The sequence below is a fragment of the Musca vetustissima genome, unplaced genomic scaffold (genome assembly GCF_032173495.1).
Source record: "Musca vetustissima isolate MV318-11 ecotype Yass unplaced genomic scaffold, APGP_CSIRO_Mvet_v1 utg8385, whole genome shotgun sequence".
Classification (NCBI taxonomy): Eukaryota; Metazoa; Arthropoda; class Insecta; order Diptera; family Muscidae; genus Musca; species Musca vetustissima.
In genome coordinates this window covers 28,438-43,746 of record NW_026882970.1, presented here as the reverse complement: position 1 = coordinate 43,746, position 15,309 = coordinate 28,438, and the positions used below count along the sequence as shown (strand labels likewise).

At 33.7% G+C, this 15,309-nt stretch overlaps 1 protein-coding gene across 1 annotated transcript in view; it reads right to left on the bottom strand.

Moving 5' to 3' along the window:
• Positions 1–9: 9 nt before the first annotated feature.
• LOC133329676 (mucin-21-like) overlaps positions 10–15,309 on the bottom strand; it is a gene marked incomplete at its 3' end in the record, with an annotated part of 41,330 nt that continues 26,030 nt past the window's right edge. Inside the window, exon 4 of the mRNA XM_061538154.1 lies at positions 10–1,596. Within this exon, the coding sequence (XP_061394138.1) occupies positions 10–1,596 (1,587 nt within the window). The remainder of the gene's footprint in view (positions 1,597–15,309) is intronic.

Sequence of the window (15,309 nt, the reverse complement as noted above, 5' to 3'; positions counted from 1 at the left end):
CTGCATTACCTGAGGTAGAAGTTTGGGTAGTTGTGGTGGTGTAACTGAGGCCACCATTTCCTCCGGTTGTTGTGGTCTTATCGCCTTCCTTTTCTTCAGTTGTTTGGGTGGTAGTATAGCTATAACCTGAACCGGAATTTCCCGAGGAAATCGAACCTTGATTACCTCCTAGACCAGCATTTCCTGTGGTAGAAGTTTGGGTAGTTGTGGTGTAGGTATAGCCGGAATCACCTCCAGTTGTGGTAACCTTATCTGCTTCCTTATCTTCCGAGGTTTGGGTGGTGGTATAACTATATCCTGAGCCAGTATTTTCACCAGTTATGGAACCTTGATTGCCACCGAGACCAGCATTACCTGTGGTCGAAGTTTGGGTAGTTGTAGTATAGGTATATCCGGAATCACCGTCAGTTGTGGTAACCTTATCGGCACCCTTTTCTTCCGAGGTTAGAGTTGTGGAACCTTGATTACCACCTAGACCAGCATTACCAGTGGTCGAAGTTTGGGTTGTTGTGGTGTAGCTGTATCCAGAATTTCCAGAACCAGTGGAACCATCCTTATTACCATTCGACACCTGGCTGTTGGAATTCGTGCTATAACTGTAACCATTATCCTGGCCATCATCAGTTCCTTTGTTGTCACTATCTCCAGTCGTTGTTGTTGTTATTTCCTTATCAGCAGGGAAAACAATTGTACCGCCAACCGAACCACCAGTCGTGGTTGGTGTAGTTTCAGAGGTAGTGGTTGTTGTTGTGGTAACATCATCATCATCATCATTGTCCTCAATTGTTGTGGCTGCAATGGCAGCATTTAATAAAGCACTACCGGTTTCAGGGCGTCTAGTTGTAATTTCAGGGGCCTCGGTGGTACTATAAACATAACCTGAAGTGGAACTGACACTACTCTCAGTTGAGACTGTACCAAAATCGGTATCCTTATCTTCTGTTAAACCTTCCGTAGTGGAGGTAATGCTGACTTCAGGGGCCTTTGTGATTGTGGTTGTGGTCGTCGTAGTTGTTGTGGTTGGAGCTTGGGTTGTAGTTGTAGTAGTTGTGGTTGTACCTGTAGCAATACCCGTTGCTCCACCAATGAAACCACTTAAAATACCACCACCACTGCTGCTGCTGCTTGAACTTCCACCACCACCTAATTTACTGCTAACAACACCGGTGGCCAAATTTTTAATCAAACTAAGACCACCACCACTGCTGCTGGAACTACTCGATGATGAAGAACTGCTGGAAGAGCTATAGGAGGTGGAAGAAGATCCCGATCCTAATTTACTACTCAACAAACTTGTAGCCAAATTTGTTTTGGAACTTAGATCAAAGCCGCTACTGGAACTACTGCTGCTGTAGGAACCGGAACTGCTACCACCACCACCCAATTTTGTACTCAAAAGGTTGGTGAATAAACCGGTTTTGGCGCCGAATCCAAAACCACCACTCGAACCGGAACTAGCCGAACTGAGACCAGTGGTCAAAGCCTGAGTAATAGTTTGTATCTTTTTAGTAATAATATTCGTGAAAATACTCTGTGTTGCCGATGTCAGCAGGCCACCAAATCCTCCAGATGTGGAATTGCCGCCATTGTTGAAAGCTGAAACAAAAGAAACGACATTTATTTTTATTATTTCTTTGTTTTTAATTTTATAGTGGAATATCTGGATAACTATTTTATAAAAATAACACATTAAGGACCGCACAGAAATCTGTAAGGCATACACACGTTTTTGGAGAAACTTGTACGTTCTAAAATCATCATAACTTATATAAATTCTATTGGTGTATATCCTCAAGAATTGAAGGATGCCTAAAGGAAGGTGTGTATGGTATATAATGCTTGGACTTAGTGACACCTTCAACTGAATTATATGTGTAGAAATCCCAATATTTAACATAGAATATTTAATTTTTTAGACACATTGGTGCTACAACCATGATGCTTTATATTCCAAAGGAAATATATCGTGTCAAGTTTTCATATAGCTCCCATATAACGGTTCCATTTTCTGTATTTTAAAGATTTTAGCCGCACTTTCTAAACTTCAGGGCCTTTATTCGGGTTTTTGTGGCCAACATATATCTATTCTGATAAAAATATATATCTGTTCATTGTCATGGCCTCCATATAAAGTTAGCTCCCTATTTTCGGTATTTTGAATGTTTTCTATATTTACCTTTAATCCTTAGACGGTATTGCTAGGCAGTTGTCACTCAGTTATTTAGGCTAACAAAATAATTCCTTGAATTCGAAATGTTCTTGATTTTTCAATTACGTGAAATTTTAACACGGGCCATAGAGACATCAATTTTAAAGATAGAGTTTCGAAATGCCCTACACAACTATGTTATCAGGTATTATAGCTTTGTGTAACCCCAAGAGTTTGCAACACCGTGAACTATTGGTCCAAGATCCACCTTTAAGTATACCGATGGTCATATCTCGACCAGCTGAGTCTAGTCTAGTGTGTCCGTATATCCATTATAATTTGTAAATACAATACAGGTCAAAGTCATGGACCAATCTTCGCGAAATTTTGCATGTAGAACGGGTTCTGTCCAATGAAACCCCCATTGTTTTTGGTAATGATCAGTTAATATTTATGGACCAAAAATTTTATTTTTGTCTGTTTTTCTGGTCGCACAATAGGCCACAATTATGACCTGATCATGACGAAGTTCAATACAGAGAAAGGGGTCTGTAAAACCGCTATTTGTTCTAGACCTTTAAGTATACAGATCGTCATATCTCGACTAGCTGAGTCATGTTTGTCCGTCCGTCTATCCATTATGACACGATAAAGGTCACGTTCATGGACCAATCTTCAGGAAATTTTGCATGTGAAGACCCCTATCGTTGTTGGTAATGATCCTTTAATATTTATGGAACAAAAATTTTATAATTGTCTGTTGTTATGATCCGATCATCACGAAATTCTTTACAGAGAAAGGGGTCTGACCATAGAAAAAGTATATCTAAGAGGAATTGTTGACCTTTAAATTGTTACCAATTATATTGTTGTATGTAGTCGGATGTGGGAGTTATATGTAAATATTTAAAGGTGTCTATATGTTGTGATATTATTTAGTAAACATTTCCGACCTCTAGTGGGGTAATAGTAAACCCCGCATTGAAATTTTTCATGAACTTTCTGTTATGATCAAGAACGACTCCTATAATTTTCGGAGATGTTGAGATGATATTTAACGGGAGAAATTAACCGAATACTTTATTGTTGTCAGATTTTCTAGTCGCTCTAGGGGCCATTATTTTATGCAGAACATCACATATTTTACACGGGATCTGACCAAATACTGAGAACGACTGTTTGGATGATGATCGGTTAATGTTCCGAGAGTCAAATCAACCAAAAAACCTAAAGTGACCACATTTTTATTTTATGGCGCAAATATTCACCTGGGGAAAGCAAAAGTTGAAAAATATGAAAGAATTAGAAAGTGGAGCTGTTGACCAATAATCGGCGAAATATTGCCATTCTCAGAATAAGGAACCACATGAAGTGGTAGTTGTGTAGGGTATCATATGGTCGACACGACTACACAGCTCCGCTCACTGTTTTTTATTATTTTTTGGGTTCATAATGTTTAGAGAATCCGCATAATAAAAAAAATATTTATATTGACTCAAGTTTCGGGTATTCACCATATTACGATACCCCCCAATATTCTGTATATTGGGGATGTTACTCACGATTGGCATCGGAATTGGCTGTAATTTGGTATTTTGGTTTTTCAAAGTATAGCCAACCGTTCTACTAAAAATTATTAATATTGACTCAAGTTTCGGGGTACCTACCATATAATGGTAACGCTCCCCAAATTCAGTATTTTGCGGACGTTGGGCACGTTTTTCAAACGAATTGGCTGTATATCGATGATGGGTAATATCGTTTCATGTTCAGTCATAACCTCCCTATACATCGGTTTCCCCAATGGTCGGAATTTTAATGTATTTTGAGCGGGCCTTTCAACCGTACTAGCAATAATTATGTATTTGTTGTTCTACTTGGGTACCAAGTCATCCGACCAGAAATATGTAATTCTGGCCCACATTTCGGGTAGCTCCTATATAACAGTACACCAAAAAAATGTCGGAATTTTTTAGAATTTGGACATGATTTTCAACCGCATATCAATATTGGTTCACAATTAGATAACACTACCCCCAATTTTCGGTATTTTTTGGATAGTGGCTACGTTGTTAAATCGAATTAGCTTCAATTTGGTATTTTAGGTTTTCTTTGTATACCAAATCTCCATACAAAAATATTTGTTAATATTTGTCTACTTTTCGACATAGCCAAGGTTTTTATACCCTGCACACTGAGGTCCAGGGTATAATGTATTTTTGCATATGATTGCAACAGTCTAAATGAATCAAGATCCATGGAAACTTTTGACGATATGCAAAGAATCACTTTCTGAATCCATTTATGCATGTCCCTCCGTCTGAAGATGTAAAATTGTAGACAATATGCAAATAGCATTTATGGCCCAAATGAAATGATATGTGGTACAGGTGAAAATCGGTTCGGATGGCACACCATAAAGTGCAGGTCGCATTTATGATCCGAATTGGATGAAATTTGACATGGGTCACTAATTTGGCCCAAGGACGAACCCTATTGAAATTTGTGAAAATCGGTTCAGATTTAGATATAGCTCCCATATATATTTTCGTCCGATTTTTAGCAAATTGTGTACCAAAGAGCCGAATTTAAGCCGATTGGCACAAAATTTTGCACAACGTACTAATGTTACGATAGCCTAAAGTGTGCCATGTTTCATTGAAATCGGTTCAGATTACGAAATAGCTCCCATATATATTTTCGTCCGATTTTTATCAAATTGTGCAACAAAGTTTTTAAATTTAGTCCGATCGGCACGCAATTTTTCACAACGTACTGTTGGTAGGACAGCCCAACGTGTGCGAAGTTTTATTGAAATCGGTTCAGATTACGAAATAGCTCCAATATATATTTTCGTCTGATTTTTAGTATTTCGTTCGTAATTAATTTCGTCCGTTTTACGTTTCGTCCGATGCTACGTCTGTTCTATCGACAGGATAGTCATTAGGGAACAACAATTATAAATATTTAATAAAATCGCTATATACATTTATTGCTGTAGTTTAGAATAATAATCTTAGGACCATTTCTGGTTAATACCCAAAGTGGTAGAGGCTCTGTTCGACTTTTTATGCTTTCCTTACAGCTTTTTATGCAAACAATGATAGCTTAGAACCAATGGAGTGAGTCCAGAATGATAAAATTGCAGAAAGACTATTGTTAATGCAAATTAGTCTTCGTTGGAAAAAGTAATTTCATGTATCCTTCAGAGGCTATAAGAATATAGGTCCTTTCACTCATTTTCAACTGCTTTGTTATGCAGGCTTTCACTTATTTTTGGTCACTTCCATAGTCTTTCTGGACTCCCGGCTAACTAGAATTTCATTGTAGTATTGAAATAATTTAAATTCAAGCTTTAAAATTAATAGTTTTGTTTTTCACTTTTATTAAATTGCTAGACAGAACCCATTTTTTACAAATTTCAAGGTTATTGTCATCGCTACTGTATCCAATAATTATTTTTGTTTTTTAATGTGTTCCGCGCTTTTTTGTTACAATCACTTCATCTTCTTCTACTGAAATCTCATTAAAATGAATGGTCACTTTTGGTAGATAATCCGATAATGGTAATTATTTCCATATACCCAACCAATTATCGTTATTTTCCATTTAAAAAACACATCATTTTGATAGTCCATCCTTACCTACGAACTTGATAAATGGTTTGGCTTCAGTTGGTTGGTATTGTAAGCCGATACACACGACAAATGCCGCTAGGCCGATAATGGAAAATATACGCATTTTAATGACCTTGTTACTTTTTTCTTATTGTTCTTCTACAATTCGGTTAATTTTCCAACGTTAGTTCCAAAAACCGATCTATTTGTTTTTCTATTCTTTCGTTCGATACAATGTTATTACCCGGCGTTTTGTTGAAGACTGAAACTTAGCCAGTTTCTATGACATTCTTTAAGCAAAAACCGAAAACCAGACATAGGAAAAGATATCTCATCTAATTCATCTTCTATTGGTACTGTGCTACTGCAAAAACAGTAACTCGGAGACGAAGATTGTCAAAATTATTTGGTAGTTGTGTTGGTGGTGGTAGTGATGGTCTGGTCTTTTTCAAAATTCATAAATTAACAAGTTTTTGTTGTTGTTCGTCGTCGTCGTTTTGAATGTCTTTAACGCCCAACAATGCGTAACATAGTGTTGAGTGAGAAGGGGTCGGGGGCAAGTGGCCGAAGTTGAATGACTTGACAATAACATAACTTAGACTGGCTTAAAGAACAAATAACTGAAGAGAAGTATGCTCTTCTAATCGACACACAAACAATAATAAAACGACTAACAACATTAAAGTCCATCAAATTTGGTAACAATTTTCATAATAATTGTTTGTGTAGATATACCCAACGGTCAATTTGAATGTGGGTTTTTTTGGCATTATGCGTTTGTGTCGGCTCGTGTCTTAACATCTGATAGTATGTTTAAGATGATATTCTTCACGCAACGCACGTTAATGTTTGTGGATACTTACGCAGTATGAATTAGCCATATGTCGCTAAAGTAAATTTTACTTAATGATTTATTGGTGTTTATTTAATTACTTTTTTGATAATTAATTTGTTTTAAAATAGAAAAAACACATTATTGTTTTTTCCATTCAAAACATGATTTTAAATGTAGTGAACTTACTTGTCACGATGATAAAAGATCTTTAAAAATTAAATCGGTTATTTCATTACATGATTTTTAAAGTGAAAATCTAAACAAAAAAATTCAAATTTGGTTAAAAACGCTCAAATGCCGAAAAATTGTAACAATAAAAACTGTAACAATATTGAGAAAGTTTGGTAGGAAGATCTGTTTTCCAAAGAGTACATAAAACTACCACATTACAGCCAATTGAGTTTGAAAAATTGTCCACCATCTCCAAACTTTTTAATAGGATGATTAGCCACAAACAAAAAATGCCCGTTTAATTCGGTTTGTTAGGGAGATATGAATAAAATTACTGCAATTTTCGTTAAAAATCGTGTCCAAAATAAAAAGTGGACCATTATTTTGGCAAAAAATCTATTTCAGATAGGGCCGATAAAACGTAAAATATTTAAAATCTGCCTCTAATTTAGTGTTTTTTAATCTAATTGGGTGTGAAATCTTTTTGGTGAAAACCCAAAATGTGTTCAAAATATTTTGATGAATTCAACTTTAAACCAGTAAGGAAAGTAGTAAAGTCGGACGGGGCCGCCTATATGATACCCTTCAACACTTCAACAGATGAATCCTAACAGACGTCGCATTTTTAAAGGACCAGTAAAATGAATTTGGATTCATAAACATGTCATTCTGCAACCGATACCAATTTTTTCATTTGGTCAGATATAGAAGCTATATTTAAATCTGGACCGATTTCCACGAAACTTAACACACATCATTCTAGACCTAATTCAGTACATGGGAGCTATATCTAAATCTGGACCGATTTCAGGAGACTTTTACATACATCATTCTAGACCGAATTCATTACGCTGTACCAAATTTCGTGCAAATCGAAAGATATATAGGGACATTGGTACACCATTTACCTTAAATCGGACGAAGATATATATGGGAGCTATATCTAAATCTAAACCGATTTTCACAAAACTTAGTACACATCATTCTAGACCTAATTCATTACGCTGTTTCAACCATCTACCTTAAATCGGTCGAAAATATATATGGGAGCTATATCTAAATCTGAACCGATTTTCAGGAGACTTAGCACACATCATTCTATACATAATTCATTATGCTGTGCCAAATTTCGTGCAAATCGAATGATATTAAGGGATTTTGGTACACCATTCATCTTAAATCGGACGAAAATATATATGGGAGCTATATCTAAATCTGAACCGATTTTTCTCAATTTCAATAGGGTTCGTCCATGGGCCAAATAAGTGACTTGTGCCAAATTTCATCCAATTCGGATAATAAATGCGACCTGCACTTTGTTTACAATTTAACATGGACAGACGGACGGACGCACATGCATAAATCGACTCAGAAAGTGATTCTATGCATATTCTCAAAAAAACCATGGGTCTATCTCGATTATTTTGCCTGGTACAAACATATGCACAAAGACATAATACCCTGTACGGTGAAGGGTACAAAAATATTGAGAATTTTTGGTAGGAAGACCTGTAGGCCTATTCTGTAACTGTTTAACAACATTCGACATTGTTTATTTTACAACAATTTCATTTGTTACTTTTGTTGTTTTTACAATAACAAAGGAAAATTAAACAATATCGAATGTTGTTAAAAGTTACAGAATAGGCTTACTGTTTTCCAATAAGTACAAAACATTACCACCTTACAGTCAATTGAGTTCAAAAACTTACCCAACATTTCCAACATTTTAATAGGAAGATTACCTACAAATACAATATCCCCGTTTAATTCGGTTGAAAAATGTGTCAAGTTCATAATATTTGTTTAGGAAGATATGAATATAGAATTGCAGCCATTTTTGGTTGAAAATCGTTGCCAAACTCCACTTCCATAAGTCGAAACACCATCCCGAAGACGACATCAACTCATTGGGAGTGAATTTATGCAACTTGATCTAGGCTTATCAAAAATAATAGGTTGTACAAAGTTTGATTCAAATCGGACATTCCTTTCACCTAATATTTAATATAAAAATATTGAAATATTTGACCTATTCGGGGGAGGTACTGAAACAATTATTTGTGCAAAGTTTGGGTCAAACCGGATAGTCCGTTCCCATGATATGATGGTGTAATGTCCAACAATCTAAATTTGATGGAAGAACTACGCGTTAAACTTTCTTAACATATTTCGATAATAAAACTCAAGGATTTGCAATAATAGACCAAATGAAAGATGTTATTTTAATTTACAAATAAATAAAAAGTTAACACTTTATAGGACGGAGTGGGCCGATGGTTCTTAGACTAAATCTAAGTTTCATAAAACTATTATAATGTGCAAAAATTGGGGCAAATTGAAGACTCCATACACTTGATCCATATAAAACCTTTATATGGAGGTACTGGAAGGTGTAATTGGTATACCCCATCTTTGGGCAAAATGTAGAATATATATTCCCTATCTTCGAATTTGATTTAAGTTTGAATGAAATATTACGATGTGAAAAGTTTGTATAAAATGGGCAATACAAGCAGACGAACATTTATAAATCGACTCCATGCTGTCTGAAACGGATTTGGTACAAAGACAATTGTAGTCTTGAGCCAATATTTCGATGAGACGCATTTTTGTTAGTGTAAAACAAGAAAAAGAGCGTTAAATTTGGCTGGTAGAACCTTTTATACCCTCCAAACTCCAAATTCAAACTTTCTGAAAATTCACCATGAATCTGGAATTTCAAGTTACCGCCCCTTAAAAAAGCGAGTGGTGCCTTTATATGAGCGCTTTGTTAAAATATGACGCAATATATATAAATGGCATATGTCAAAACATATAGTATATTAAGATATTTTTCAACTCCAAGAACCTGACATGATAAACTACCATACAGAAAAAACCTATAAAATATATACTAGTTTCGATTCCCAAAATCCTAAGAGTAGTAGAAATGTATACACAAAATTTCAAAGCTCTATTCTAAAAATTGCAAGTTCCATGGTGATTTGAACAGAGAAACGGGCTGGCAGGCAGAATATATGTATACACTAGGTTTATGCCTTTCTCTGTCAAAAATTACTAGATCGATTATATTATTAATCGAAAACTTTAAACAATTAAATCGAATATACCGTATCTTTATATTCCATTTAATTATTTAAAATTAGTCGTTAATAGTATATTTGAATAAAAGACTAAAAAACCTTTTAACTTTTCATAAATACGTTTTTATGTTCGAGGTTTTTTCATAGAATTACTTAAAACATCATCAATATATTCACCCCTATTCCGTATGTCGTCATCGACACAAAATGACGTCGGCATTTAGACTCTATTCGATACGTTATGCAAAATTTCGTGCAAATCAAACAAATGAAAAATATATGGAAGCTATATATAAATCTTAGCCGATTTCTACAAAACATTACACTTTTTTCCGTTTCAGTCTAGTATGCTGTACAAAATTTGATGCAATATTCTAATATTGGACGACACTGTATACGGAAGCTTTATATAAAGTTGAACCTATTTTGACAAATTTCAATAGGGTTCGCCTTTGGGACATATAAAGTTTCGTCCCATTATGATGGAATGTACCAAAATGTATCCAATTAGGGTCATAAAGGTCACCTGTAACTTGTTTAAAATAATACATGAGGGATGGGACATACATAAATCGACTCAAGAAGTGATTCTATCTATATACTAAAACGTATATATTTATGTTGCAAACATAAATACCAAGATACACACAGTGTGATGAAAGACACAAACACATTTCTGCACAAAGATGTCAAATAGATTACATTTTTAGAGATTTATTTTTTATTTTATTGGTATTATCGATAAACATTCACCATTGCTATATATGAGTTACAGAATACCAAATAAATGTCGACAATGAAACGTCGTCGACATCTGGAATAGGGGGGATTATACAGAAATACGAGGTTGCAAAAAAGTCATAACCCTAATATTCACGTTAAATATTTCGATGTGTTACAAACGGAATAACAAATATGGTATATACTTTAATGTTGGAGGGTATAAAAGTAATATGACCAGAGCCATGTGACTTTCGGAGAGCACATATTGTTACCCATTACTGTGGTTTCCAGAAAATTGTCTGGAAGTAGTCTGTAGACTGAAGGACATATTTAGAGAGTGATGTTGATTTTTCATATATTTTAATAAGACATAAAACATATTCATCGATGACAATAAACCAGCATATGATGAGTGCTTCTTCTAATCAAAATAAATTATTGTATTAACATTATTTAAATAAATACACCAATATAAATTGTATTACTTTCAAATTAAATGTATTTTATCTAATTAAAATTAATTCATCATTTTAAATGTTCACCACAACACATGTGTATTATTAATGAATTGAAAAAAATAAATAAATAAAATATTGTTGTTATTGTTATAATTAAAATGCAGTATTAATTAATAAAATATCCAAGAAAAATCTCCATTCATAAATTATATAGTCAGTCCGTGTGGTATTTCCTATTATAGGTTTGCAGCAAGAAACCGCTATTGGTGAACTTGTTTTGATTAGCAGACAATCAGGAAGCAAATTGGTATCATTATTTTTATTTCTTAAATTATCACATTTATTATAATATATGAGTCTATAAAAATAAAATAAAGAATCAATGTGTTTTGTGGTTAACCCACAAAAATTCCATGTGGTTAATTAGTGCAATTAGGTGGGAAATATAATTTTACAGATGAGATTATATTGCGTTTTAAGGTCAACATCTAATTCCGTATTTAAGTAAAATGATTTGATTTGACTCTGAAAGTAAAAACGGGAAATCCTTTTATGAATATGAAAAGTTAATTTTATTATTACTGTTTTATATGTTACTAATTTTTACAAGACTATTACTGTAGCATAATATACACACAATTATTTAAATTTTTATGAATTTAATGTATATAAAAATAACAAAAGAACGGTATATTAATTTAAACTTTTGCTTTTGAAAATATTCCACTATCTTTAGTGCTTTCGCATTGTAATTATTTAAGAGGTTAATGATAAACTCTTCTATTAGTATCAAGACATTACCTCTAACCTTTTACATTACCAAGAAGTGGTAAAAAATAGTTACGATGAGTTCTAACAAATTATATTAATTGTACTAAAGTTCACAACCAACAACAATGAAGAATATAAATTATAATTATAAAAAAATATAGAAATATTTTAAAACTATAATTCATAAAATTCGTCACCAGAAACTATTTTTATTAACTTCTTTACGAAACAAGTTTTTATATCCAAATGCCCCCTGTAACAAATCAAAGTATTTAAGGGGACCCCCCCCCCCATTCTCGGGCTCAAAATTTTTGTTCATATAATTCGAATCTACACTGATTAAAGAATATCTCTACAAAATTTCAAGTGAAAATCTCAAAGACTCTTGAAGATATAGCCGATTTATTGTGTCAGCATCAAGTGACGGCTAAAGGGTTTCTCAAACTTTAAACGCGTTTTTCTCTAAACATTTTTTGCGAATGGCGGGCACGACAACTCAAAAACTAATAATCCAATCGGTTCCAAATTTTGCATCGTTTCTCTGGGAGTGTATAGCTCTCGTATGAACTAGGATAAAGCCAATCGGTGAAGATCTTCCTTATTTTTTAATTTGGTTTTTGGTCAAAAATCGGCGATTTTTTAAAAATATTTTTTCAAAGGTCCGCCATTTTGTTAATTTTAGAGCGAAGTCAATAATCCTAGTTCATACGAGAGCCAGTCATGTACTCTTTCTAACACCGTTGGGTTGCTTCTTTCAATGGAACCAATTTACCTAAATTTGTGTCAATTTTGTGTAAAATCGGACGAAGAAACATATGTTGAAGCTATATCAAAATCTGAAATGTGCAATCGGACAAACTTTGGGCTTTTAGTGCACATTTTACATAAAATCGGAAGAAAAAATATATAGGAGCTATATATAAATCTGAACCGATTTTCAGGAAACTTTACACACATCACTCCAGACTCATTTCAGTACACTATGCAAAATTTTGTGCAAATCGAAATATGTATAGGGACTTTGGTACACCATTTACATTAAATCGGACGAAAATTTATATAGGAGCTATATGTAAATCCAAACCGATTTTCACAAATCTAAAGTGCACAATTCTAGACTTAATTAAGTACACTATGCCAAATTTCGGGCAAATCAATAGATATATAGGGACTTTGGTACATCGGACGAAAATATATATGGGAGCTACATCTAAATCTGAATCGATTTTCACGAAACTTAACACACATCATTCTAGAGTTAATTCAGTACGCTGTGCCAGATTTCGTGCAAATCGAAAGATATATAGGGACTTTTGGTGCACCATTTACCTTAAATCGGACGAAAATATATGGGAGCTATATCTAAATCTGAACCGATTTTCACAAAACTTAACACACATCATGCTAGACCTAATTCATTACGCTATGCCAAATTTCGTGCAAATCGAAAGATATATAGGGACATTGGTACACCATTTACCTTAAATCGGACGAAGATATATATGGGAGCTATATCTAAATCTGGAGCGATTTTTAGGAAACTTAACACACATCATTCTAGACCCTATTCATTACGCTGTGTCAAGTTTCGTGCAAATCAAGAGATATATAGGGGTTTTGGAACACCATTTACCTTAAATCGGACGAAAATATATATAAGATCTACATCTAAATCTGAACCGATTTTTCCCAATTTCAATAGGGTTCGTCCTTGGGCCAATTAAGTGACCTGTGCCAAATTTCATCTAAATCGGATCATAAATGCGACCTGTACTTTGTTAACAAAAATACATGGACGGACGGACAGACGGAAGGACCGACGGACATGCATAAATCGACTCAGTAAGAGATTCTATGCATATTCTCAAAAGGAACCATGGGTCTATCTCGATTATTTTTGCCTCTTACAAACATATGCACAAAAACATAATACCTTGTACCACAGTGTGGTGAAGGGTATAAAAAAAAAGAAAAAATACAGTGGAGCAAATATGATAATTTTTGATAAGAATATGTGCTACATAATGCGAAATTAAAATACCAAATTATAGCTAATTTGGTTGAAGGTGCTCCAAATATCTTCTAATTTTATCATCAGCATGCTGTGTTAGTAAAAGTCAAATTCAATTTGCTTATTACATTTTTAAAGGAAACATTTCAACACCTATTTTTATAATATCCGCAAAACTTTTAAGTTTATGAACGGTCGCGGATAAAAATGTCCTCTGCCACTGCTTGGCACTAGGTTCTGAAACTCAGTCTTTTTGGAACCAATTATAATTATGAGTTTTATAAAATAAATTGTTTATAATGAAAATTCTGATAACCGGGTATGACATTCCCAAGATATACTCGCGAATTGACGAATATATGCACCACACTTTCGAGAGATTTCCAAAAAAGTACCAATGGTAGACTCTTTGTTTTTAAGTAATCTATGTCAAAAGTTTACTTTTCTCTTTTTTCCACAAAGAACTAATGCCACTCCAACCAAATTTCGTGCGACTATGAAGGTTGCTTTGTACATAACTGAATGGTGAAACAATTTAATCAAATTTGCCTTATAAAAGTTTAAACATATTAAATGTGCAAATTAATTAACATAAAATGTATACAAATCTGTTTATCGTCTGCAGCACAAAAAAATATCTGACAAGGAAATGAATAAATATGTTATCACTAATCAATTGATAAACATCTTTGAGCGAATCGCTACTCATAATTTGTCAAATTTGCATCTTTATGCAGTTGTAAATTGAATTATCAGATGTGCAGATTTCAAAACGGAAGTGAAGTAGAATGGCATGGCAGCTGTCATATGGCATCAGTGGCTAGCAACAATAAACAGAATAATATTCAACCAGTCTGCAAATATATCTAAGAATTTTAAATTTATTAAAATTATATTTAATTACAATATAATAAGAACTTATGTTAATTAGTTAGATAATTTTTAGCATTACTTGTTTCTTCTAACAATTAATTGTATAACATGTAGGTCCATATATTTAGACGGCATCGACCATGATATACCCTAAAGAATTACAATTGGAATATAGCTTTCTACAAATCTAAGTCGTTACAAGATTTTATTAAGCTCTTAGCAAACCAAATATAAACCGATAATCATTAAGTTATCATAGGCTACAATAAGAACTTCATATACATTTCCCGGCGCCTGGTCCATAATATTTATATACTAACCTTTGGAAAATATTTATGTATGACTATTTTTATAAATTTATGAATCATATATTTATAAGTGCATTAGTTTTTATATATTGCCGGCTGTCAAATATTTTCCTTCCTCTTTGCCCATCAAGCGTTTATGCTAATTTTTGCTTGTCTTACCCACTTATACATATTTATGTGTATGCTAATAAATGTTGTTATCACTCATGTAACCGGTTTTATATGACAAAGTTCAACATGATTTTCATAAATGATTTAACGATCTTTATACCGAAAATGTAAACAAACGAAATAATGTATTAACCCT